Raw genomic sequence first — 27500 nt, 5'->3', positions numbered from 1 at the left:
CCTCCAACTCGTAATATTCCGTCTTGGAGCATGGGGTCCAGCTTGTATATAGGACTGCTCCTCTTCAGGGTGTGTGTTCCCTTTTCCAACGTTGATATCTCTTCTTGGAATCTCTGATTTTGACTGAAACGAATGATTTCTGTCTCTGCTTTTCGCAGGTCTTCAACGCTTAGGTCTCTTTTGCCCACTTTTGCCTTGTAGGCCTGCATCTGCTTTTCCACAGTGGCTTTCTGTGTGTCTGGATCAGTTTGAGAGTCTTTGTTTGCTGCTCGTAGATCTTGTCTTTTCTTACTCAGGCTCCTGAGTGTCTCCTTGAGATTGAGCATCCATGCTACTGCCTTTTTTAGTTTGTACCAGTCGGAGTAGTAGCTGAACAGCTTATTCACAGCGTTTGTATGCTCAGTTGTATGTGTGAGGTTTACAGTGACTTTTCTCACCTCCACATCATCCTCTTCAACCCCAGAATTATGAAATCTGGCTGGCCACTGGTTTTCAGGTTCTTGCAAGAATGATGGCCCTTGAATCCAGTTGTGGTGACTCATTAACTTTCCTGCTGTGAGCCCCCTAGAAGCGCAGTCAGCTGGGTTGTCCACAGTGTTGATATACCTCCACTGTGATAGCTTGGTTGTGTCTCGAATGGCGGATATCCGGTTGGCAACAAATGTCTTAAATCTCAGCGTATCATTTCCTATGTATTTTAATACAGTAGTGCTGTCTGTCCAGAATGTTGAATCTAGCAGGGTGAGTTGCAGCTCCTTTCTCATCATTTTGTCCATGTTCACAGCCACAACTGCTGCTGCTAATTCCATCCGAGGGATTGTCATTTGCTTCAAGGGTGCCACCCTCGACTTCCCTAGTAGGAAAGCACAGTGAACACGACCTTGATCATTTGTCAACCTAAGGTAAGACACTGTTCCGTATCCACTCTCGCTTGCGTCTGAGAAGTGGTGGATCTGAGCTGTCTTAATGACACCGAAATCAACAGGTTTAATGCACCTGGGTACAGAAAATGTAGCAAGTTGATGTAGGTCTTTCAGCCATTCAAACCACCTCTGGGCCAGATTTTCTGGGATGGGCTCATCCCAGGCAAGCTTCTCTCTGCTCAGCTGCTGCATAAGACACTTCGCAGGGAGAATGAATGGAGAGAGGAAACCTAATGGGTCATAGATAGAACACACAGTTGATAGGATTCCTCTTCTGGTGACTGGTTTGTCTTTTACATTAATCCTAAACATGAACTTGTCTGATTCTATGCACCATAACACTCCAAGTGCTCTTTCTATTGGTAGTACATCTTGACTCAAGTCCACATTTTTCACATCTTTAGCTTTGTCATTTTCTGGAATAGCTGCCAGAAAGTCTCGGCTGTTGCTCGTCCACTTAGTCAAGTTGAATCCTCCTGAGGCACATAGTGTTTTGAGGTCCTTGTACAGAGCAATGGCTTGACTTTCACTGTTGACAGACGTTAAACAGTCATCTATGTAGAAATTATTGAACACTGTATCCACAGCCTCCTGTGATGACTTGCTTCTGTTTTCCTCTGCAGTCTTTCTTAGTGCAAAGTTAGCGCAGCTCGGAGAAGACGTTGCACCAAATACATGCACAGTCATCTGGTATTCAACCATGTCTGTTCCAATATCCCCGTCTGGCCACCAGAGGAAGCGAAACAGGTTAGCATCATCCTCAGGAACCCTCACTTGATGATACATCGCTTCAATATCTGCCATAACAGCGACATTCTCCTGCCTGAACCTCAACAACACTCCTACTAGGGAATTTGCGAGGTCTGGACCCTGAAGAAGCTCGTCATTCAATGAGGTCCCTTGGAAACGAGCAGCGCAGTCAAATACCACGCGTAACTTCTTCTTTTGAGGGTGGTAAACGCCGTGATGTGGGACGTACCACACTTTACCATCCTGCTTGCTTAGCTGCTCCTCCGGTACCTTGACTGCATAGCCTTTGCTAATCATGTCTCTCATGAAAGCATTGTACTCCTGACGGAACCCAGGATTTTTACTGAGTTTTCTTTGGAGTGTGAGTGCTCTTTGCACAGCAGCGCTCCGATTATTTGGCATACTGACAGCAGGGTTCTTCTTTGGAAGTCCAATGTAGTGATGACCATGCTCATGGTAGGAAGAGGTTGTCACAGAGTCCATGAACTGTTTATCTTCGTGTGATATTTCCTGCTTCTCATCACACATACGCTCAGGAAAATCCTGGTTAAACTGCTGTACTAGTAGCTGTTCCACATTTTCAATGGACACACGATTCACTGTAACTTGTGTACCTGCACCACTGTCTGTGCCAGTGTCTGTATGCTCCTTTAGTGGTCCGTTGACTATCCATCCTAGTGCTGTTTTAACAGCATATGGCCCATTGTCTCTGCTGTTGATCACCTGCCATGGTTCTAATGCTTTGTGTACATTTGTTCCAATGAGAAGTCCCACGTTGGCTTCGATTGCAGGTAATGTGACTTCACTGAGATATGGCCATTTTTCAATATCTTTCTGTGTTGGAATGTTCTTCCTTGATACAGGAATGCTCTTTTGAGTGAAAACCTTCGGCAAATCTATAAAGTTGCTGCTTTGTAGTCCGCTAACTTCCAAATCAGTAAGTATATAACTTTCCACACGTATCTTAGGACTCATAGTGGTCAGATCAAGTTCTGTGCGTCTTCCTTGTATGTTCAACTGGCTTGCTAGTGAGTTAGTACAAAAAGTAGCAGAGCTGCCAGGATCCATAAACGCATAGGTCTCCACTATCTTGCTGCCTTTCTTTAACTTGACTTGCACTGGTACGATGGCAAGAATGCAGTCATCTCCGGCCCCAGTACAGGTACTAGTTTCACTGTTAATTGCCACCAGTGCACTGGAAACAGGCGTATGCTCTGTGGTGCCATCTTCCACCTTTTCTTCGTCCACATTATCCTTGTCAGACTTCTCTTGCTTTTCAAAGTGTAACATGCTAGGGTGTTTCAGTGAACAGGCTTGGCATGTCATCCGTTTTTTGCAGTTCTTGCTGACATGACCTTTAACGAGGCACCCAAAACATAGTCCTGCCTTTTTGAGAAACTCTATTTTGTCCTTGTTTGTTTTGTCTCTCATCTTATAACACTCTTCCAGAGTATGGTTCTTCTCACACAACACACATGGTTTGGTGAAGGCACTAACAGGTGCTGTAGCTTCAGTCTTTGTCTTGGGTGCATTAACTTGCTCTTTTTCAGTTGTAGTAATGCTGGTAGCGAAGCTACTTCCTTTCTTTCCTTCTTTCTTTATTCCACGTCCATCCTGTTTTCCTTTTTCTTTCTTTTCATCCTGCAAATCTCCAAAGAGTGGGTCCATGATGAGTCTAGCTTGCTTATCCACAAATGTGACCAGGTCATCAAACCTGGCTCTGCGTCTTCTAGTTTCCTGGACCTCATAAGCGACACCTCTCCACTTTTCTTTGATTTTGTAGGGCAATTTTGAGATTATAATTCGCATGTTTGTTGGGTTGTCAAGCTCGTCCATATACTGTATGTCTGCCATAGTGTTCCGGCAGCTCACAAGAAATAGTGAGAAGGTGCTTAGAGCTTTTCCATCTTCTGACCTGATTTGAGGCCACTTGAACGCCTTTTCCATCAGTGCTGAGGCGATTTTGAGTTCGTTCCCATAGCGATCATGAAGCAGTCGTATTGCCTCTCTGTATCCACGATCTGCTGTCATGTGCTGGCAACTCTTTACCAGATCCTTTGGTTCTCCTCTGGTATATTGCTCCAGAAAATACAGTTTGTCCTCACTGCTCTCAGCTTTAGAGTCAATTGCATGCTCAAATGCTCTAATAAATGTCATAAATTCCAGTGGGTCTCCAGAAAATAAAGGAACATCTCTCTGGGGTAAGCGAGATATCTGCTGGTTCTTCACAAGGAGCTCTGTTATGTCAGCTTGCCGCTGCATTACTCTGTACAATTCGCTTGTATCATTGGGCTGTGGCGTGGGCTGCACAATAGGTGATGATTTGACCCTCTGCTGTGTTACGGTCACTTTTGGCTTTGTTACAGGCGTGCCAACATAAATTGGAGCACTATCTGGCCTGATCATAGATGCTGAGGAAACATGCTTGTTCATTTCACTTTTAACACGACTTTGTGCTCCTGCGGCATTCAATGCCCAATGTTCATTCATGCCATCCCGTGGCTCAGGTGTTTCATTGTCTTTAAACACTTTTATTTTAGCATCAGAGACAGCCAATGCTGTTTCTATCTCCAATTGCTCCTTCTCAGCACGCAGGTGTGCTTCCTTCAGTTCCAATGCTTGCTTGTTCTTCAGAGAAGCAGCTTTTGCAACAAGAGCCGCTCTATTTGCCTCTTCTTTCAGGCGTGCTGAAGCTGCGGATGAAGCAGCAGATCCAACCTTGCTTCGTTTTGTTTTATTTGTCACATTCGAAATACTGTCATCGGGTGTCACATCTTTATTCTTTGTTTGTATTAACTCCAAATGCAGTTTTGTGTTCTCAATCCACATATATGTATTGTTGATGAAATCTTGACAAGATCTTAATTTAGGCTCAAACCACAAGTCTTGATCTGCTTGCCTTTCCTCTCCGTCGAGATAGTACAGAACACTCACATTGGCCTCCTTAAACTCTTCAAGAAGTTTTTTGTAATGTTCTATCTCACATTGCTCAATGTTCATCACATAAGTAGGACTCTGCATGTGAGCTTCAATAAAATTCGATTTCCCAGTCAATTGTTTCAGCTTACCTCTCCTTGCATTAATACACTGTTGCAGTTTCTCCTCAAGTCCCTTTTCTGTGGGCAACCGCGACCTCCTCAGGTTGTAGTCAGACACTGCACCAGTTTGTGGCAAATTCTCCTCAGTTCCTTTATTTGAGGACAACTGCGCCCTCGTGTGGTCTTGACCGGGCTCCGCAACATTAACGTCCTCATCATTATCATGCTGCGACATGTCTTCTTTGTTCAGTTTGACGACGTTAGAGGTATCCACGGTGACTTTGCTTCAATGTTGTTTTAGTGCCAAGACAAAGTAGCACTTCCTTTTATATTCCACTATGAAATCACTTCCATAAAAGCTGAATTCAGTTCCATTGAAGTTGAACAGTTAAGCATTTGTATCCATTTGGGGGCAGGCTAGTTCCTGGATATGGTTATTCCATCGCAGATTCCATTGCAGACTTATTCCACAGAGAACGAAGTTTTTGACTTGATATAGTGGCTATTTTACTTATCCAAATGTAACCACACTTGACCTTATTGCAGAACTGTAGTATTGACTCGTATCCACTTTTCTTCACTTCTTAATGTGTAACTTACAGTATCCAAGGAACGACGGAGACCACGTGTATTTAAAGGATTTATTGGAAGTCCACTCCTTATTATCATCCAAAACGAATATTCCTCCTGAGCTTCTCTCAACAGGATCCTCTTGAAAATAAGAAAAGGCTTTCCAAACAACAACAAATAATAAAAAACACGTTTCTGCTGACTTTACTGTATGATAACTATTATAATAACTATTCCTCTTTTACGGTCAAAAACTTGTGTCGTCCTACTCCTGCGGTTACATCAGCCAACTAACTTTTTCTTTATATAATACTGACGTCACTGGTCAATCTCACATGCGCAGTAGCTGCAATATTACACAACACAGTTTCTCCAGAAATGTATCAAGAATATCAAAATAGACAAAATCTAAAATGAGTAAATAAAATACCATCATGATAGGAATAATAATAATACTGCGTCCCCTTGTTATAACACAATATGTAATAATCAAAAAATATAATAACAGTATAAAACACTCAAAATTGTTCTCAATTAGTTCTAGGTCTGGTTTTGGCTCTTACACATACAAAACAAACGGTTTTGGACACACAAGGTTTCCAACCCAGCAACGACGACATAGGAGAGGGGTGGTGCTGGGCGGGTGGGTGTGTGTGAGGGGGGAAGGGGGGGTTCATAACGTGGCGAAGGTCCGTGGAGAGCTTGCGGAGGTGAAAAGTTTAACAAGCAAAGCTGTTCCTCCTGATCGGAGGCTGCCTAATCAGCTTCATGGGTGGCTGGCTAAATCGGCTCACACACACACACACACACACACACACACACACACACACACACACACACACACACACACACACACACACACACACACACACACATACACACACGTGCACGCGCGCACACACACACACACACACACACACACTTTTAATCGCACCGCTGCAAAGATGTAAGTCATTTATTCCATCGCCACTTTTGCCATGGCTTCTCTCACTCAATCTATCTCAATTTCTCTCTCCATTTCTCCATCATTTGTGCCTGCCCTCCTAGCACAGGCCGCAGAGAGAGAGAAGGGGGTGGGTGTGTGGGGTGGGGTGGGGGGGGTGCTCGGAGGTGGAGGGATGAACCGGATGTCTGGGGTCTCTCTCGGCAGGATTAGGAAACAGAGAACGGAGGCACCGGGTGGATGGAGAGATGAGTAGAGGGAGGGATAGAGCGGACAAGCTTGAATAAACCGAGAAGTGGGTCGTGATGGAGGGAACGGAGAGATAGAGCGGCGGGGAAGGGGCGGGGGACGGGGACGGGTGGAGAAAAGATACGCCAGAAGAACGGGGAGGAGAGGGGGCAACATGGCAGCTGAGAGAGAGAGAGAGAGAGAGAGAGAGAGAGAGAGAGAGAGAGAGAGAGAGAGTGCAAAAGCAGGGAGATAGAGAAAGAGTGCATGGCCACAGTGGGGTTACTATTTAATGCTTGTGTGTGAGACACGTGCGCACACATTTCTCTCTCTCCCCCCTCGTGTGTGTGTGTGTGGGTGGGTGTGGGTGTGGGTGTGCATGTGCATGTGTGTGTGTGCGCGGGAGAGAAATTAAAATTCATGACTCTCTCTTCACAACCATTTGAGTAACAAGATTAAGACGACGGGTTAGAAAATAAGCGCTGGCATTATCAGGCTGCTTGCAGTCCCTCCAGCTGCTTGCCCCTCTATTCCACAACAGTAGGGATAAGAGGATAACGCACGGCCCTGTCTGCCCGAGCCCTGTCGGCACAGCACGTGCACGCACGCACTCGCTCACGCACACACACACACACACACACACACACGCTCTGGGGACCAACGGAGGCAGGCGGGTAGGCAGGCAAGCAAGCAGGATGAGCATTGTAGTAGTTTGTAGTATTTGTGTCTAGGCAGCGTGCATGCATATGTGTGTGTGCGAGTGATAGAGAGGCAAACAGAGAGAGAGAGAGAGAGAGAGAGAGAGAGAGAGAGAGAGAGAGAGAGAGAGAGAGAGAATGAGAGTTTGGAAAAATGCAGACTGCAGAGCTGGGGGTCTTAAAGACAAATTGACAAAAGGATTTCTGGAAAAAAACCACTACTGTTTTTCTCTCACTTTCTTTCACTCACAGTCTCACACTCACACTCACACTCACACTCACACACACACACACACACACACACACACACACACACACACACACACACACACACACACACACACAGAGCAAACATTACAAATAATATCTGGTATCCTAAGTCATACCAGTCGCCCAAAGCGACTAGTAGAATCATTTCTCCTCAAGGTGTGGGTCAGCTGTTAGATGAATGTGCTTAAGTGTATCATTTAATTATTGTATAGCCTACTGTACTACTGCTGGTCAGTTGATTGTCTAGACTAGACAATACAATATTATAGATTATAACGTTCAATTTCCAACTAATGGTTATTTATTAAGTACTTATTAAGTACTATAGCTACTGTACGTGACTTTTTGGGAGAATCAACAAGATATGGAATAACAATCACAAATCAGTTGTGACAACTTGTGACACAACCCCTTTACTTAGCTGACAGGACTTCAACCTTTTCAGGCCACGACCCCCAAAATAATCATATTTGAACTGGGGACCCCCCCACACCCTGATGAGCAATAAGAGTTGAGGCATTACATTTTGTATAACATGTTTCTATTTAGAAAATAGCAAATCTACACGCTCACGCCTCGCAACGCAAGATCAGCTATTTTCACAATTTCTGCCTCTAATATTGACAATTTGGCCAAAGTTTAATTTGTCATTTTAGAGGTATTAAAAAGTCCTTAAAATGTCACTAAAATGTGCAGATACCCTCTATACACTTAAACTTTATGTTGGTCTGTTTACTTTTGAGAGAGAAAACAATGTTACACATTAAGTTAATCATCTGGGGACCCCCCAAAATAATTTGGGGACCCCTCTGGGGATCCCGACCCACAGGTTGAGAACCACTGCACTAGGCCCCCTCCTGTTCTTGCCAGGCACTAAACATCTTTGCCAAAAAAAGCTGATCTACAAGCATAACTGTTGGTCAGGTGCCCCTGCCGATGTGTGTTGGAAAATATCTATAACTCAGAAAAGATGTGGTAAGACCAAGCCCCCAGAACGGCTTGTAAATATTGAAGCAGCCGCCCTACTGGCCAAAGCTGGAATTTCAGGCGGGGTGAAACATACATGCACGAGCATAAGAGCGCGGCGCTGGGTCTACAATAGGGTTCAATGGACGTCGACGTCGTTCGTGACGTCATTCGTGACGTTTGGCTCCACTGCGTAGTGGAGCCATTCCCCAGAATGCACCTGGATTAGCTACATGCTAGCACGTAGCCGTTGCTTCAAAACGCCACTGAGCACTTGCATTGAAATGATAGTGGGGGCGGGGCTCGTCCGCTCTCTATTTTATATATACTCTATGGGTAAGACTGAAGGGCTTTGCTCTGAAATCAATCAGCCAGTTAACAACAGAATAAAATGCAATGCATACAAAGTATTTTTGGAAACTGACATAATTGTTTTGAAGCTATTTATTTATACAATGAATGCAAATGTGGTTTTGTAGGTTTTGATGCAGTCTGAATAAAAACTAATCTATAGTGCAAATTAGCAGCAGCTGTTCATTTGTGTGCGTGCATGTGTGTGCGGACTGTGCGCGTGCGTGCACTGCACACGTACGTGTGCCTGTTTCAGTACCACGGCCTGTAAAGAGTGGTGTGTGTTTCTTTGTGATATCATCACATGGCGTGTGTGTGTGTGTGTGTGTGTGTGTGTGTGTGTGTGTGTGTGTGTGTGTGTGTGTGTGTGTGTGTGTGTGTGTGTGTCATGTCTGGCCAATATGCAGTCTGGTCTGTGTGGCATTGTGATAGCCTGTGTTTTAACCATGTCTGCAGTGTGTGTCTATTCTGCGGGAGGAATGGACACACACACACACACACACACACACACACACACACACACACACACACACACACAGGGGGCAGAGTGTTCATCAGAAGATAAGCAGAGGAGACTTAATCACCTTCTGATGTGAGGAGGCCACTTCAGTCTGCCCTCATATCAACAATCACACCTGACCCCCAGTGTGTGCGTGTGTGTGTGTGTGTGTGTGTGTGTGTGTGTGTGTGTGTGTGTGTGTGTGTGTGTGTGTGTGTGTGTGTGTGTGTGTGTGTGTGTGTGTGTGTGTGTGTGTGTGTGTGTGTGCCTGAGTGAGGCAAGTGGTCAGAGAGTCCTCTTGCGTACAGACCTTTGTGGTGGCAACTAAATGTAATTCTATAGATTTGGGGGGCTTTCAGCTGCACCTAAACACAGAGCCATATAGGATATATATGCTAAGCCCACCAAGGACACATCACTTGATCTATTCCTTTGTTATTCCATATTTGTATCCATCCATCCCTCCCTCCTTTGTTTAGTGAGTGACCTTGTTGCTTATTTGGATGAGACAATATGCTGGTTATTTGTTACTGGTTAGATAGCATGATGTTTAAACAGATACGGCGGCAGGGAATTAGGGGTAGAGTTGACGTCTTAGAACACGGAGAGTTCCCGAAGGGTTCCCAGTTCAATCCCAGGCTCCCCCAGAGTTAATTGTCAAAGAGTCCTTGAGCAAGACTGAGAGTGAATTTGTTCAAAATGTAGCCATTAAAGGTGATACACCATGAAAATTCACTTTTCCTATTTTAAAACCTTTTTTTGGGGTCCCACTAGCACCTTCTATCCTCACAAAGTCCCATTCAAAACAGGTTCTCAAAACAGGCTGTCCAGATTTGCTGCCGTTTGTGACGTCATAAACGGCCGTTTTTGAAGAAAAGAAAAAAAAAAAGAAACATTTTGCAGCTGAAAATGCTCTGAGAGCCATTCAAAAATGAGAGGCTCTCTATTCAGGAGTGGTAATTTAGCCTCAAACCTTTGGAAAAACGTTTTTGGGACATAAACAATATGACATAAATACTTTTTAAATGCATGGTGTATCACCTTTAAGGGACCCATAAAAATGTGTCCGCATCCCACAAGTGGGTCCTGACCCAGTGTTTGGGAACCAGTGGTGTAGTGTGTGTCTATAGAGGGTATGCGCGTGACATCATTATCATATGCGGGAACGCCTACTGAGTGGCAGAAAACTACTTTCTAGCCTTGACAGCCCATACATTCAAACAGAAAAGTCCTATCTGATTGCATTAAACAATGTTAAACGACGTTGAACTCACTTTGCCACTCGATTTGCCATTCACTTTATGCATGCGCATACCCTCAAGTCAAGTCAAGTCAAGTCAAGTCAAGTCAAGTCAAGTCTATTATCTCCCAAACTGGGCAATTCTTGTTACAGCAAATGATAAAAAGCGCTAAAAAACACAGTGAACATACAGTACACAAACAAGAACGTGGACATAGCCAGACATGGTCACAAAGTCCAGATAACAGTAAGTATAAGTATAAATGTAAGTGTAAGTTTAACAACAACCATGAGAATAAACAGCTACCTCCTCCTGCTTCCGTTATTAGCGATTTTAAGCTAGATGATTTTCAGGACGGCAACGCCAGGTGGACTACGGCTGCTATGACGTAATCGCTGTAGCGATCAAAATGGTTAAGCAAAGCCTCGGCGGCGACGGGTTCCCACCCCTTTCACTGAACGCTTTGGTTCCCATGGCGACGCATACACGCAGCAGACGGAGTAGGCGCTACGTGGGAAGGGACCTTCTGCCGTAGTAGAGACGGCTGCGGCGACGGCAGGTTTATCTATCGAGTGAGGATCATTTCCGATTACCGTTGTCATCTGCCGTTGCCGTAGCGTTGCTTAAGGTCGCTACTGATAGCACGGATGGAGGTGGGGACAAATGAGAATTTGAACCTATTATTTTTTGTTACAGGGGCCTTTAACCATTGGCCGGAAGGCAATAACTCATATAAAGAATTAAGGGGATGAGAGCTGTCCGCTTTAATAGATGATGCTTTCTTAAGCACCTGCTCATCATATATAAGAGTCAGATATCTGAATTGTCCCCCCACAATCTTGCTAGCGCACCTCACAACCCCATTAAGGGCATTTTTCTGTTTGACACCAAGATTTCCATACCAACAAATGATCGCAAAGGAAATTACAGACTCTATAAAAGCCCTGTAAAACAGAATCATCAAAGACTTGTCCACCTGCAATTTAGCTAGCTTCCTTAGACAGAAGAGGCGCTGTTGACCTTTCTTACACAGCATTTCAGTATTTAAGTCGAATTTCAAACGATTGTCAATGGTACCAAGATATTTATAAGTGGTTACCAATTCCACTATCTGGCCATTTATGACAGTACTCTCAGGAGCAAGTGGAGATCGCCTAAAATCGATACCCTCTATACCAGGGGTGGGCAACTTTGATGATGGAGAGGGCCACTATATTTCCACACTCACTCCAGAGGGCCACATTGCATATACTATCGGGCAGTTATCTAGTATTTTAACTATTTTCGTAAATGAATGCCCTATACTCCGTCATCGCTAAAAATAGCGATCTACAAGCTCAAAACGCGTCGCTTCTATTTTTGCTACTTTTGAATTGGAATCCTGAGTAGTTTTTTGCTATTTTTGAATTGGAATCCTGAAAGTAAAAATTTAATTTAATTTCAAATGCATTTAGTTATACTTATACTTATGTCAACTTTATGAACTTAAATACAAATTACATTCGACATAAAAAAAGACAATATTTTACTTGTCATTAAAGCTACAACAGACTGAAGTAATTAAAGCGGATCATGTTTGCATGTTGGAACAGCTGAAATCTATAAATCAGTATTCCGATATGAACCTGCGTACCGCATTAAGTGAAGGTGGGGGCCGCATGTGGCCCCCGGGCCGCCAGTTGCCCATGTATGCTCTATACCTTCATAACTGTAGTGTAGTGTGTGTGCGTACTGTACCTTCAAGTGCACATCCCAGACCTGAGAGTCATACTTGTGATGCTGACTGACACAGAGGCCGGCCTGCTGGGCCAGCTGACAGAACACAGCCAGAGTCTGCCCTCGCAGCGGGGCTAACACCAACGCCATGCCCTGCATGGAGAGGAAGGATTCACATGATGTGTGTGTGTGTGTGGGGTTTGGTCATGAGACATGGTGCATTTTAGATGAGGGTTTGGAAATGTACGTATTTCATGGAATGTCTTCACAAAAATAGTACAACTGCAATACGTTTGAACCTTTTGTGAAACTCGTGAGCGCACGCACGCACACACGCACGCACGCACGCACGCACGCACGCACGCACGCACGCACACGCACACACACACACACACACACACACACAAACACGGTATGGTGTGTATGCGTTTCCAGTTGTGATTGGATTAATATGCTTTAATCTTTTTGTTTATTATCTTTTATTATTTGTGTGTGTGTGTGTGTGTGTGTGTGTGTGTGTGTGTGTGTGTGTGTGTGTGTGTGTGTGTGTGTGTGTGTGTGTGTGTGTGTGTGTGTGTGTGTGTGTGTGTGTGTGTGTGTGTGTGTGTGTGTGTGTGGGTGGGTGTCACAGCCGGCCCACATATACTAAGAGGATTACAAACAGGTTCAAAGTTTCTTTGAAATCCTTCGGCTTTCAGTGGTATTTCATATTTTTGAATGTGTTGTTATTGTTTTAATTAGACGGAGGTAATAGACAGACAGACACACAGACACAGACACAGACACATGCACAAACACAAACACACACACACACACACACACACACACACACACACACACACACACACACACTCACACACACACACACACACACACACACGCACAAACACATACACAACACACATAACGTCACGGTCGGGCAGAAACCTCGTATCTCCAAGTTTCAAATTTGTACATTTTTTCGCAAAGTAAAGCACTGCTTCATCATATGGCCATCGCACAAAAGCAGTGAAAACAGCCAATCTACAAGCGGTGTGTGCTTGTACAGTAGATCGGCTGTTTTCACTATCATCATTTTAAAAATGATAAATACAAAACGAACGGTTTTGGAGATACGAGGTTTCCACCCGACAACGACGATAAGCAAAATGTTCAAACAGACAGCAAAACAGAAGGATCATCTGCTTAGGGTTTTCATGTGGATCTCCAGTCGTGTTCCCTCCCTGCCTGTGTCTCTCTGCTCTCACTGTAAGACCCCACTCTGACAACAGAATACACAGGGATAAAAACAGGATTTCTGTCTGGTGTTAATCAGCTGATTATGGTGATCTAGCCCCAGCCCAGCGGATGGTCTACCTTTAGCCAGAGACAACAAATTAGTGCCATTAGGTGCTGGAATTAATTGCGTTGTTAATTGTTTAATCAGCTTAGCAAATTATTAAATATTTGGGCAAAGCTTGTTGTTGTGGCCTGTGCGACTGATGGCCCCACACTCAAATCACATTAGCCCAATGAATTATCTCTGATTGGAGAGAGGGAGGGATGGAGGGAGAACGAGAAGGGGGGGGGGGGGGGGGGGTGTCACAACACCAGAAAAAAACATGGAGTTTGTTTTGGTAGATGGCATTACAGAAACCTGTGAAATGTCAACTCACCCTGAACACAACTATAGAGACTTTGCAATACTAGAAATACCTGCGAGGTTCATGAGTTATAGGCCAAAATGTGAAGAGGTTGTTATACCGCCACTATCTGACTGATTTGAAAAAGCGGTGGAGGCTCTTACTGGCAGTTTGTGTGCAAACAATCATGATTTGTGTGGCATTATGTGCAAAATAGGCCCCCCGCAAACTTTGAAAGCCAATCGTAGCATATAAGAAGGGAATCTCAAGAGATGTGCCTTGTCCAAAACCTCCTGAACTTGAAATCTTATGTTGAAAGAATTGCCCTCTCTGAGTAGAAACCCATGCTGTTACACCACATCTCCAGTATTGACTTGATTATGCTTAGTTCAGTGTGGTATCAAGCACCGAAAATAGCCGACCTCCAAGCTCACAACGCGAGCTTGGAGGTCTATTTTCGATATTTCCACCAAAAGGCCCTGTTAGAAATGTCAGCCCCTCTCCCTCTCTCTCACATTCTCTGCACGTCCCTGTCCATACCCCTCCCTCCAACCCGCCTTTCCCACATAGACATTTCCTATGAAAGTGTGGCCTCTGTACTCAAAGCGTGCCCCTTCTGTTTGAATGAATAGACATCTCAACACTATCTCTTCCAGGCCCTTTTCTAGTCCTTGTTCTTCCTCTGTGTGTTCGCTCCAGCTCGCTCGCAGCAGGGGGGTGTTATTATCACTGAGCCAAATGGGAGAAGTTGCCTTGGGTTTCTTTCTTTCTTTCTTTCTTTTTTCCTCCATGTGATTAAAACCCATCTAGGCCTAGAATTATTGAATGCTTTAACCAGTGAAAAATAGCAGATATACAAGCTCACAGCGCGGCACCGAGTGCCGCGCTGCGAACTTGTAGATCTGCTATTTTTGAAAAGAGTGGTGAAAATGTGTGCAAATCTTTGAATATATGTATTTTCAAAGCAAACGTTTGGAACTCACAATTTTGCTTCTGGGGGGGGTCCCTGGAACTAAATATTTTGAGATGGGGGTCCGTGGCCAAATAAATATCAGTTTGGGGGTCCTTCACATGAAAAGGTTTGAGAACCGCTGACATAGTAGTCTCTCAAGAACAGACTAACTGAGCTCCATTTAAGTGAAAGGGACCTTTTCTTTGACGATGGCTGGCCAGATTGCTGACATAGAAACATTAGGTTTTTCAAAAAAATCTTAGAAGGATTCAAAAGACACTTATAGAATCGGGACAAAATTCTAATTTTCACGATTTTTCAAAAATAGCAGATCTGTTAAAGCATAAAATAATGATACACAAAATGTGTACCCGCGTTCTAAATGGATTAAGGGAGGGATGGAGGGAGAAACGGATCAGAGCAATGCATTCAAGTCATGCATAATAAGCATTAAAGCATTACAAGATATTAATCCCGTAGCACCATTAATGTATCAGGGCCGGGGAGGGGGAGGATTTCAAGCTAACCCTAATTATGTTGAGAAGAGTACTTTGGGGCGGTGACACACACTGCATAAGTGCACCCAGCCTTTGTGTGCGTGTAATAACACATAACGCAAACTTACGTTGGGTCGCAGCAATCTTCTTATGGCATCAACCAGGCTAGCTCTGTACTGGTCGAGAAACAAACTGGGAGAGAGAGAGAGAGAGAGAGAGAGAGAGGGAGAGGGATGGAGATAAACAGAAAAAAACGGGTGAGAAAGAGACAGCCCGATTAGAATGCATTCGTGTGATAGCGGCTCTAGATAAAGCAGCAGGCTATTTATTTTCTTTTGTTTACAAATAAATCCACCGGCAGGAAAGGGGGCGAAAAACAATTTGCATGAGTAAGATTCCCTCCTCTTCCTCCTCTTTTTCATGTGCAACTTCTTCATATGTATTCACCCTGGCCTGCTTTCAAGCTGCTGGCCAAGAATGCAAAACATCAAAGTCCGAAACACACAGATACCATCGATCACAGCAAACACACACACACACGCGCGCGCGCGCACACACACACGCACGCACGCACGCACGCACACACGCGCGCGCGCGCCCAATATCTTAGACACTTCAAAGTGACAGGAGGAAAGCACCTCGAGTTTTGGGGAATTAAAATCTGTGTAGACCTTGAAGGTGTTTTGTAATCAACGCCAGCTGAAAATAATACAATAATAACACAACAATCATTTATAGTGTATAAAAGGACTAATTAACTTAGACTGGAATCCAGACTGATTCGCTCCATTCGGCAGATTTTTTTCTCACTTCGCTTCTCGTGAAAGAAAAAACCCTAAAAAGCGCTGAACGAGCACTTCTGTCTGGATTCCAGGATATAATGAACTGCCTCCATCGTAATCCTTATCACCTGTAAACTGACTAACATCTGAACGTGTGTGAATGAGCACATATCTCTGTGTGTGTGTGTGTGTGTGTGTGTGTGTGTGTGTGTGTGTGTGTGTGTGTGTGTGTGTGTGTGTGTGTGTGTGTGTGTTTGTTTGGAAAGGGTCTTCAACAGGGGGTCCGGGACCCCGAGGGGGTCCTCAGAGTTACTACAGGGGGTGCTCCATATCTTTGTGTGATAGAAACTTTTTTTCTCCTTTTTAATATTAACCACTTGAAGCCTAGCGTCCATATTCTGAGAACTTTAGCCCAAAATAGCTGATCTACAAGCTCTCAACGCCTCAAACTGCGAGGCGTTGAGAGCTTGTAGATCGGATATTTTTGGCAAATAGGTATGGTAAAGGTTAAAAAAGGGTAGACCAAGTACAGAGTGAGAGGTCAACTTAAATCGTTCATTTAAGTGGTTAAATGTCTGAAAACACATTAACACGAATCCAACATAGACCGATGACAGTGCTGTCTATGAATCTTTCTATGAAATCGATGAAAATCACAAACACAAAGGTATACAATATGTAGTGGGGGTCCCTGCTTTATCTCCCTCTCAGCTAAGGGGTACTTGGCCTGGTGTATGGTAACCGGAACGCTCGCCCCAAAACACACATTGTTTTCGTCCCAGTGAGGGGACCTCTCGCTTATTTCTTTATAGAAAGTGAATGGCAAAGCGAATGGCAAAGTGAGTTTAAGGTCGTTTAATGCTATCAGATTTAGATGTAGATGTTTAGATGTATGAGCTGTCAAGGCCAGCAAGTAGTTTTTTTTGCCACTCAGTAGGCGTTCCCGCATAACTTACGGGTATGATGACGATGCCACCAATTAAACTCTCTATTCTTCGCAAAAACTGACATGAACTGTACTGTACTTCTACTGTACTTCTACTGTACTTAGATCCACTATTTTTGGTGAATGTTCCCCCCAGGATAGGCAAGCTGGGGTTCAAGTGGTTAAAAGCTCTAACTCTGTGACCTGCATGGATTCAAAGAGTCTGATGTGTCTGATGCTAATTTGAAGAAAAGCAAGATTTTATTATTTTATTTATTATTATTTAATTTCTTTTCAGTTTTTTTTCATAATTTAATTGTTTGGATGATGAATACAGATTTGAAAATGCAAGGTCATAGTGCTGCGTTAGTTTAGCAGGTAACAAGCTATAACCACTTTTCTCAACAACACATCAAATCTTTGTTTCCGCCCTCAAGTGTTTTCCCATTGAAGATAGGATTTGATTAACTCTACCTAATTATACGGTGGAGGCCATTTTATTCTCAGCAAAAGAATTTAAAAAAAAGTAAATATCATAAAAAATTACGACATTGAAATGGTCAGAGAGCTAAGAGTACATACGAGTTGAAATATACAAGAATTTGTGTGCACTTATATGTGTTTGAGTGCTTGTATCCATGGATGTGTTAATGCGTTAATGCATGCATGTGTGTGTGTGTGTGTGTGTGTGTGTGTGTGTGTGTGTGTGTGTGTGTGTGTGTGTGTGTGTGTGTGTGTGTGTGTGTGTGTGTGTGTGTGTGTGTGTGTGTGTGTGTGTGTGTGTGTTGTAAAAACAGGAGGTCAGATGGACAATGACACATTCACACGGTCATAGCTGTCCAGTAGTGGTACTGTCGGATTATAGATGGCAAAGTGCATTTGTATAGCGCTTTATCCAAAGCACTTACAATGTGCATTCCATTCAGTGAAGGTGGCAGAAACCAAGGCACCAACCAACCTGCTCAACTAGGTGTTCACTGTTCAGTGTCTTGCTCAAGGACACCTCTTCCAAGATGGCGCCGTGGCATGGCGACACGCTGAGAGCTGCTCTGGCCTTATTGCTTGTTTTAATGTTGTATGTCACTGTTTTTGCACGTAACGCGTCCTGTACGATGACCTACGATCGCCAGACGTTACTGGACTTGAGATTTGTTGCTTCAGACGTTTTCAGACCGGATTTGCCGCGAGAACTGCACAACAACAACAACAGCACGGTTCCACCATGGCGGGGCCATAGGAGGAAGAGAGGGAAGCGAGGGGGTTCATTGGTGAAACTACGTGGACGCCCCTCGCGACCACCCATCCCCAGCATATTGTTGGCAAACGTCCAAGCGATCGACAATAAGATGGACGACCTCCGAACCCGGCTACGCGTTGAAAGGGATATAAAGAACTGCTGTGTGCTCTGTTTCACGGAGACGTGGCTGAATGTTGACGTTCCTGACAGGGCGGTACAGCTAGACGGCTTCTCTGTGTACCGCACAGACCGTTCGATGGCAAACACGGGGAAGACAAAAGCGGGCGGTGTTCTGTTTCACATCAACGACTCTTGGTGTACTAATGTGGATATAGTCTCACAGCACTGCTCGTCGGTGCTGGAGCATTTAACACTACGGTGTAGACCGTTCTACTTGCCCAGGGAATTTCCTTGTGTGTTGCTGACGGCTGTATACATCCCACCAGAAGTGAGTGCATCCGAAGCTATGGACGAGCTTAGTGATGTCATAGGCAAGCAGGAAAATAAGCACCCGGAAGCCATATCAATCGTGGCTGGGGACTTTAACCACTGCAACTTGAAATCGGTGCTGCCACACTTTTACCAGCACGTTAAGTGCCCAACAAGGAAGGAAAGGACGCTGGATCATTGTTATTCCACCATCAAGGCTGCCTACAGAGCGGTCCAACGGCCCCACTTTGGGAAATCTGACCACCATGCGGTGCTACTGCTACCTGCCTACAAGCAGAAAATGAAGAGCGAGCAACCCAAGGAGAGGTCTGTTCAGTGCTGGTCCACAGATAATGTATCTAAACTCCAGGGCTGCTTTGAATCGACAGAATGGTCCATCTTCAAAGACTCAGCCACAAGTTTGGATAACTACGCTGACACTGTCACCAGCTATGTTAAATTCTGTGTGGATAATTGCATCCCAGCGCGAACCGTTCGCTCTTATCCCAACGAGAAGCCGTGGATGAACCATGATACTCGTCTGAAGTTGAGAGAGCGCCGAGCCGCTTTTCAATCTGGGGACGAGGAACGGTACAAAAAATCCAGATACGACCTGAGGAGGGCGATCAGAGACGCTAAGAGACAATATAGGGACAAACTGGAGAACAACTATAGTGGCTGTGACGCACGGCGTATGTGGAGAGGGCTGCAGGCGATCACGGATTACAAACCGAAGCCGGCTGTTATTAACACCTCGGACTCTCTACCGGACGAATTGAATAACTTTTTCGCCCGCTTTGAAACTCACAACACGGACCCAGTTACACCGGTGCGGGGAACACCCGGTGCGGTGGAGCTGCAGGTGACACAACGAGATGTGAGTAAAACTTTTAAAAGCGTTGGGACTCATAAGGCGGCCGGCCCTGACGGGATTGCCTCACGTGTCCTTAAGTTGTGTTTCGACCAGCTTTCGGGAGTCTTTACTGACATTTTTAATATGTCCCTGTCATTGTGTGTGGTACCGTTGTGTTTTAAGGAAACCATAATTGTACCCATAGCAAAGAAAAAACCTGTCGCATGTCTCAATGATTATCGCCCTGTGGCTTTGACCTCTGTTCTTATGAAGTGTCTGGAAAAAATGGTTATATCACATATAACGCACATTATCCCTGCCAATACTGATCCATTACAGTTTGCATACTGTGCTAATAGATCAGTCGATGATGCTATTTCTCTCGCACTACACATTGCCTTGAAACATCTGGAGAATAGGAACTCTTATGTCAGACTACTCTTCATAGATTATAGCTCTGCCTTTAACACGATTGTACCATCTAAGCTTGTGTTGAAACTCAGGGGTCTTGGTCTTGGCAGTAGTATCTGCAACTGGCTGTTTGACTTTTTGACAGGCAGGCCACAATCTGTACGAATAGGGAACAAGCATTCATCTAAGATATTGACCAGGACTGGAGCGCCCCAGGGCTGCTGCCTCAGTCCCTTGTTGTATAGTCTGTTCACCTATGATTGTGTTGCCAGGTGTGGCAATAATTCTATTCTCAAATTTGCAGATGACACCACGGTTATAGGACTAATATCCAACGATGATGAGAGGGCCTATAGGAGGGAAATTGAAGAGCTAACCCTATGGTGCCAGAATAACAATCTCTCTCTAAATGTTAGTAAAACAAAAGAGATCATCGTTGACTTTAGGAAGTCTAAAGTCAATCACAGTCCCTTAACCATAAATGGTTCACCTGTAGACATAGTGGACAGTTTCAAATTCCTGGGTGTTCACATAACAAACTCACTCACATGGTCTCAAAACAGCGAAGGTATCCTTATGAAAGTGCAGCAGCGATTGTACTTTCTGAGGCGCCTCAGGAGATTTGGCCTGAGCACCAAGGCTCTTGTTAATTTCTATCGCTGTACCATAGAAAGTGTTTTGACAGGATGCATCACAGTGTGGTTTGGTAACGTGACTGTTCAAGACAGTACACAGTTACAGAGAATTGTGAAGAGAGCTGCCAAAATCATTGGCACAGAATTACCACAGCTACACACAATCTATAACACACGCTGTAAGAAAAAGACAGAGAACATCTTAAAGGACAGCTGTCACCCCGCCCATTCCCTGTTCTATCTCCTCCCATCCAAAAAACGTTACCAGAGCATCAAATCTCACACCACCCGTTTCAGTAATAGTTTTTATGCTCAAGCAATCAGGATGCTTAACGAAGAGATGGAAGCGAGACGTAGGTAGTCAAGTGCAATATACGCAGTTTTTAAACTGTACACTGTTACACTGTATGGTTGTTTTGTTGTTTTTGGGTTGTCCTGGGTGACCTGTTGTTGTCTTGTTTTTTTGTGTGTAATAAGGCGAAGAGTGCTCTTGGCACAAGCATTTCATTGTATGTCTATACCTGTATGGATATGCATTTGACTAATAAACCTGAACCTGAACCTGATACAAACCCAAGGGAAGCTGACCCTGACCCTTCTATTGTAAATACCATTTATTTTGCACTGGGTTTTTGTACGACTGTTTTTCTGATGATATCTTCTGCACAGTACTGTGTGTTCTATCTGTCTGTCATTCAATGTTATATGAGTTTAAAAAATGATCTCAATGTATATAAAGCTGCTTTCCTGAACTTTACCTTTTAGTTGACTACTGTCATGAAACTGTACCTTTTCCTATGCAAAACTTCCAATAAATACTTCAATCAAACAATCAATCAATCAATCTTTTGAGCCACTGCCACCCTTCCAGAGCTATTGTTCAGGGTGGAGAGAGCCTACTTCCTCTATTCATAATATCCCCCTGTCTGCCAGGGACTCAAACCAGCGCAAAAGGTGAAAACAACATTCCCAAAGATGTGGAATGCTTAACTTTCTGACTATATGTAGTTGAAGAATGAGATACATGAACACATCCACACTCAAATATATGAAAGTTACCCAAATGCAACCCAGCTTCGATAACCTCCAGTTAATTTAACACCAGTTCATTAGTTTTATTTATTTGCACTATTTCAGGAATGAATAAAGATTATAAGGAACATAACAAGCAGAGAAATCCCATATGGGCTTATACTGTCTTCACAATAAGTACATCAAAGCAAACAATAATGATTAACTCATACAGGGCCAGATTTCCAAAATATGAATATGAATGTGCGCTTATAACGCCAGGAAATAGCTATTTTGTATCCCCCCAGACCACCTTAACCAGACCACCTTAACGAATGCACGTTCACCATACCATACCACCAGATGACCACTAGAGACCACCATACACCATACACTGACATGGTCCCATGTTAAGCCTGTTTAAATCCACATAACAGGATGAGACGCTGACTTGGTCCTCATTGACTTAACATGGACGGGCCGCCGGTCACCATTTCAGCTCAATACTGTTCAATTCGTGCTTGATCGTCTCAAACCACCATTGGTATGGGCATCGGGACGTATATAGATGCCACACAGAAAGTTTCAGAATCAAAATCCGACCTAGTGAAGCTACGTGAGGGTCGGATGGTTGCATTGAGGCTAACGCTAGCAGAGGCCTGTTGTCAACAGGAAGCCCTGGTTTAAAGGTGACGTCATAATCGTATCCTTTTTTTTCACGGTTTACGTGTGGACATTAGCTGAGGTAAGCTAACCATTTCGCTCCGTCTATAAACACATATTAAAAGCTTAAACAATGCTTTTATATAAAAGTCGCTCCGAGTCGCTCGGCACCAAACGCCATAGTGAACTAGTCGCTCGTAAAGTCGCCCGGCGCTAACTGAGTTAATACAGAAAAACTTGAGATATAATACAACCAGTAAGACTCCCTAATCGGGAGATAAGCGACCGTTGGTCGCTTATCTCCACAATCTGTCGGTAGATAATGCCGGTCTTATATCCCTTTTATGCCCATATATGGAGATCCCTAACAGAATCCCTTTTATGCCCATACATGGAGATCCCTAACAGAATCCCTTTTATGCCCATATATGGAGATCCCTAACAGAATCCATTTTATGCCCATATATGGAGATCCCTAACAGAATCCCTTTTATGCCCATATATGGAGATCCCTAACAGAATCCCTTTTATGCCCATATATGGAGATCCCTAACAGAATCCCTTTTATGCCCATATAATGGTTGCTACGGTAAACAGTTGGTTGCTAGGGTAAAAAAACATGGTTGCTATGGTAAACAGTTGGTTGCTAGGGTAAACAGTTGGTTGCTAGGGTAAAACCATGGTTGCTAAGGTGGTTGCTAACATACACTAACAGACCAGCAACAACAAACTGTTGCCACAGCAACGTACACAAAGTTTTGTGTACACATATGGTGTGATGTCATACTGATGCGGAGATATGAGCAGGGCAAAGGTGTGACGTGTGACCGACCGACCGACCGACCGACCGACCGACCGACGGACGGCCGGTGGAGGTTTTGATACTAAACTGCGACCTACGGCCGCAATAATATGTGATAGTAATGAAAATAAACATACAAAAAAATATCTTGAACTACTGATAATAATTTAAGGGGTGTGTTCAGTTTGATAACAATGACGAAATAGAAATCTTTATTCATATAGTGTTTCACAATTCTTAAGTTGTGTAATTAAGAGATTCACCAAAGAAAGTGGTGTTCTCAATCATAATTTTGTGATTGGTCTACTTCAGTGATGTGCGTGATTGTAAGTGTAATTACCGTAAGTGTGTTTGCACATGTCAGTGGATGTGTGTTATTATGACATAGCAAATACCTGGAGGGTGGGATATGTGACATGATCATGTGTTTACCTTGCTTAGTGTTAAGTCGCTCTGGTTAAGAGCATCTGCTAAATGCCTAAAACAAGGGTCTTCAACAGGGGGTCCGGGACCCCTAGGTGGGTCCTTAGAATTACTACAGGGGGTCCTCCAAATCTTTGTGTGATAAAAACTTTTTTCCCCTGAGAACTTTAGCCAAAAATAGCAGATCTACAAGCAGCGCGAGGTGTTGTGAGCTTGTAGATCGGCTATTTTAGGCAAAGGGGTTTAGTGTAGAGGGGGAAAAGAAAAGATTAAGTACAGTGTGAAAAGTCAAGTTTATTAAGTATTGACGGTTCAAGTGGTTAAAAATCTGAAAACACAAATTGACATGAATCCAAAATGCACTGATTGGGCTGTCAAACGATGAAACTATATGGAATCTGTGAACAGGTTGTGGGGCTCCCTGCTTCATCTCTCTCTCGACTAAGGGGTCCTTTGCCTGAAAACGTTGAAGACTCCTGGTCTAAATTGTAAATGATGTCCGAGAGATGATGACTATTTGGCAGCAGTGATGCAGGTGTTCCACAGTATAGAGCTTCTGTATTGGAGGGAAAAACACCTGTCTCTAAATCATAAATAATTACACACATACACACTACTTCAATATGTGCGTGTGTGTGTGTGTGTGTGCGTGTGTGTGTGTGTGTGTGTGTGTGTGTGTGTGTGTGTGTGTGTGTGTGTGTGTGTGTGTGTGTGTGTGTGTGTGTGTGTGCGTGCGCGCATGCACATATACCTATTATCACAGATGAGAGTGTAGTAATTTGACTAAAATGTAACAATACAAGTCGTGGTTCAACATAATCCTGAGCCTCTAAGCTGGCCAGCAGTGAGACAATCTGGAAACAACTTTTGTATGTGTGTGTGTGTGTGTGTGTGTGTGTGTGTGTGTGTGTGTGTGTGTGTGTGTGTGTGTGTGTGTGTGTGTGTGTGTGTGTGTGTGTGTGTGTGTGTGTGTGTGTGTGCACATAAATGCACGCCTGTGTGCACCTACTGTATTATCACAGATGAGAGAGGAGTAATTTGGCTAAAATGCAACAATACAGCCCAGATTTGACATAATCCTCAACCTGTGTGTTCAGTGTGCCAGTCTGCATTAAAAGCCATTAAAGCTGCTTGTCATGTTCCGTCATGTCCTTGACCTGGGACGAGGTGTTACCGTCGACGGCAGTGGTTCTCAAGCCTCTTTTCATGTCAAGGATCCCAGGTTTACTATGCATATTAGGCCATGGACCACTATAACTCTGAGAACCAAACGGGTCCCCAACAGGTCCATTTGGGTTACCAATCATTTAGCTGGGGACCCCCCGGAAACCCCTCAAGGACCCCTGGGAGTCCCCGGACCACAATTTGAAAACCACTAGTTTAGTGGTAGTTAGTTGTACCTTGTCAGGGTTTATTAGCAGTCTTTCTTAACCCCTTTCAAACTGGCCTACCTATCTTGTGCATGTCATTAGAGGTCAAAATATTTCAAAAACATTGCAAAACATGTCACAAAATTACATGTTGTGAGCTTGTAGATGGACTATTTTCACTATTCGTCATACAACAAATATATGTTTGAAGGAGTTAATTTATAGGGCTTATACTGAATATTATTTCTATTGGAAATCATATGGAAATAATATTCGTGGACGTCAACCGCCCACGGTCGGATTCCCAGATGATGCCCTGTTAGCGCAACCACATTTACTGTATAGAATCCCTTTTTTGCCCATCAATATTATCTGGGAATGTCCATATATGGACATATTGTGTCAGTTTAACCAGTCCAACTTAAACAACCAACCGCAACGAATCACACACAAATGAATTCCATCCTGTGTGAATTCCGTCCTGCGCAACCTAGGTTGCTTTTTGCCCTTAGGCGTCTTACTGGTAGTTACTGTCGCATTATCGTGGTATTCCTATTCTTGCTATTATGTTGCAAATGATTGTGTGTGAACAGGCAAAATAATACATTGACCGCTATGACTGCCTAGGTCGCAAGTTTCTCTGTCTGTCACGCCTCTGTCACGCCTGACACTGTGGTTCTATGGGTTTGCCTCTCTGACATCACGCTCTGGCTTGATGTCCCTTTTATGCCCATAAATGGAGATCGCTGATGTCATCACAAGTCACACTTGCAAATTACGTCCTTTTCCGTTCTATGCCCATATATGGAGATCCCTGTCCCGATGTCATCAATATTAAGCGCATATTTGGGAATGCCCATATTTGGTAATGCCCATATATGGGCATGTTCTGACATCACATTGTTGACTATCATGCTCTGACATCACTGACATCGCTCTGACTCATCAGAAGGGTATTAGCAATTCTTGGCCAGATAGCCAAGAATTGGCATGACAGGGCGAGGCCGCATGTTTCCCTGAGGCGTCTTATATATATATACACTAAATATATACCACAAAGCCACACCTTTCCACTCATCCATGAGTGAGAAGGACAAAAGAAAAAAGGTAATAGCGGTACTCAGGAAACGATCAGGCCAGCAAAGTTGGGTGCACATACTGTACATGTGTAAAGTTTATTTGTCTTTTAAGGTTAGACATTGGTGTCAAGTTTGTTTGTCCTTGGAGGTGAGAGGGTTAGCGTGGAGTTTATTTTTCTACAGATATCAGATGACTGGTAAGCGAGTGCTAGAGTAAACAGGGAAGTGAGCTTGCTGGGTGGAGGGGACAGACCCACCCACACGTCCACACACACACCATGGGGGCGAGGGAAGGACAGGGTGACACTGAGAGGGCAGAGGCAAAAAACAAACAAACAAAAGAAAAGTCTAAATCTGTTTTTAGTATCACATTCACAATATCACTTATGGTACATTATAGAACAAAAATAGAAGATCTACAAGCCCACACCATGTCACACAAACTGTCATCGCATTGCATTTCACAAAGCATTGTGAGGTAGTAGATTCTATATATTTCCTTGAATTGAAACGGTTGAGAATCCCTATACTGGATGTGTTTCGTGTTGGTCAGTATAAACCCCACCTATCCAGCACATCCCGGCTACCTCATTCCACACAGGCAGACTGATTGCAGGCCAAAGTGTGTGACCTTGGTGTGTGTGCGTGTGCGTGTGTGTGTGTGTGTGTGCGTGCTGCGTGCGTGTATGTTTGTCTACTGCGGTCAGAGTGCACAGGACATTGTCAAGGCATTATGAGGGGCGAAACCATGGAAAAACATGACATCATCTTGACCACTATCCACCGGAAGACTTGCTCCTTTAAAAAGGACACATGCACACAGATATGCACGCAGATTTACACTCACACACACACACTCGCCAACTTGGTGCATGTCGACGGGGTGGAGTGGGGTGGCGGGGGTGGTGGTGTAGAGCAATCTGATTGGCTGTTTAGCCTTTAAAGGAGGGGCGTTTTGCAAATCCATCTCATGCAACAGGTGATAATCTAGATATGCTAGATAGAGTTCACTTTGGTTTTTACAATCGCAATTCTTTATTCTCCAAACTCATGGGACAGTAATGTCTGCATAATGAGTGTTTCAAGGGGCTATCAATGGAGGCACTTTGACTAAGTAGCATGGTGCCGGCAACTGGTATTCCGTCATTAAAGATCAGGGCTCATTCACATACAGTATGACACTAAAATGAATAGTTAGACAGACAGAGAAAGAGAAGGCAAAGTAAGAGATCAAGACGGTGTTCTTTCCTGTGTTCTATTTAATCCAGTGCAGTGAAATCTGAAGAACAAACACGCGCGCACACCCGCAAACACACGCACACGCACTTACTAAATTGACTTGTCTAAAATCATATGGTGTTGTTAGCTGCTTACCCTAATCGCATGACTGTTGATTACAGATCTGTGCCTGCCACACACAGGCGCTGCGTGCGTGCGGGCCGGGGGTGCGCGGTTGGGTTTTATTGTCACATCCAGTGTGTCAGTAATTGTGCCTGGAAGACTCTTTGTCAAATGAAAATGGGATTTAAAAAATCCAGGCCCCGCCCAGACTGTACATGCAAGCACATGTGCGCGCACAAGGATACACACAGGGATACACTGGCATGAAACGTTAC

At 44.0% G+C, this 27500-nt stretch overlaps 1 protein-coding gene across 1 annotated transcript in view; it reads right to left on the bottom strand.

The window, feature by feature from the left end:
- Nucleotides 1-27500, bottom strand: part of camkmt (calmodulin-lysine N-methyltransferase) — a 167892-nt gene that overhangs the window by 5792 nt on the left and 134600 nt on the right. Inside the window, exons 9-10 of the mRNA XM_080741114.1 lie at nt 15393-15456; nt 12215-12346 (exon numbers count right to left, since the gene is read on the bottom strand). Coding sequence (XP_080597240.1) covers nt 12215-12346; nt 15393-15456 — 196 coding nt within the window. The remainder of the gene's footprint in view (nt 1-12214; nt 12347-15392; nt 15457-27500) is intronic.

Source organism: Nannobrachium achirus (genome assembly GCF_963921795.1).
Source record: "Nannobrachium achirus genome assembly, chromosome: 13".
In the NCBI taxonomy this organism is placed as follows: domain Eukaryota; kingdom Metazoa; phylum Chordata; class Actinopteri; order Myctophiformes; family Myctophidae; genus Nannobrachium; species Nannobrachium achirus.
The sequence above is the reverse complement of the archived record's forward strand: the minus strand, read 5'-3'. Positions and strand labels throughout refer to the sequence as shown.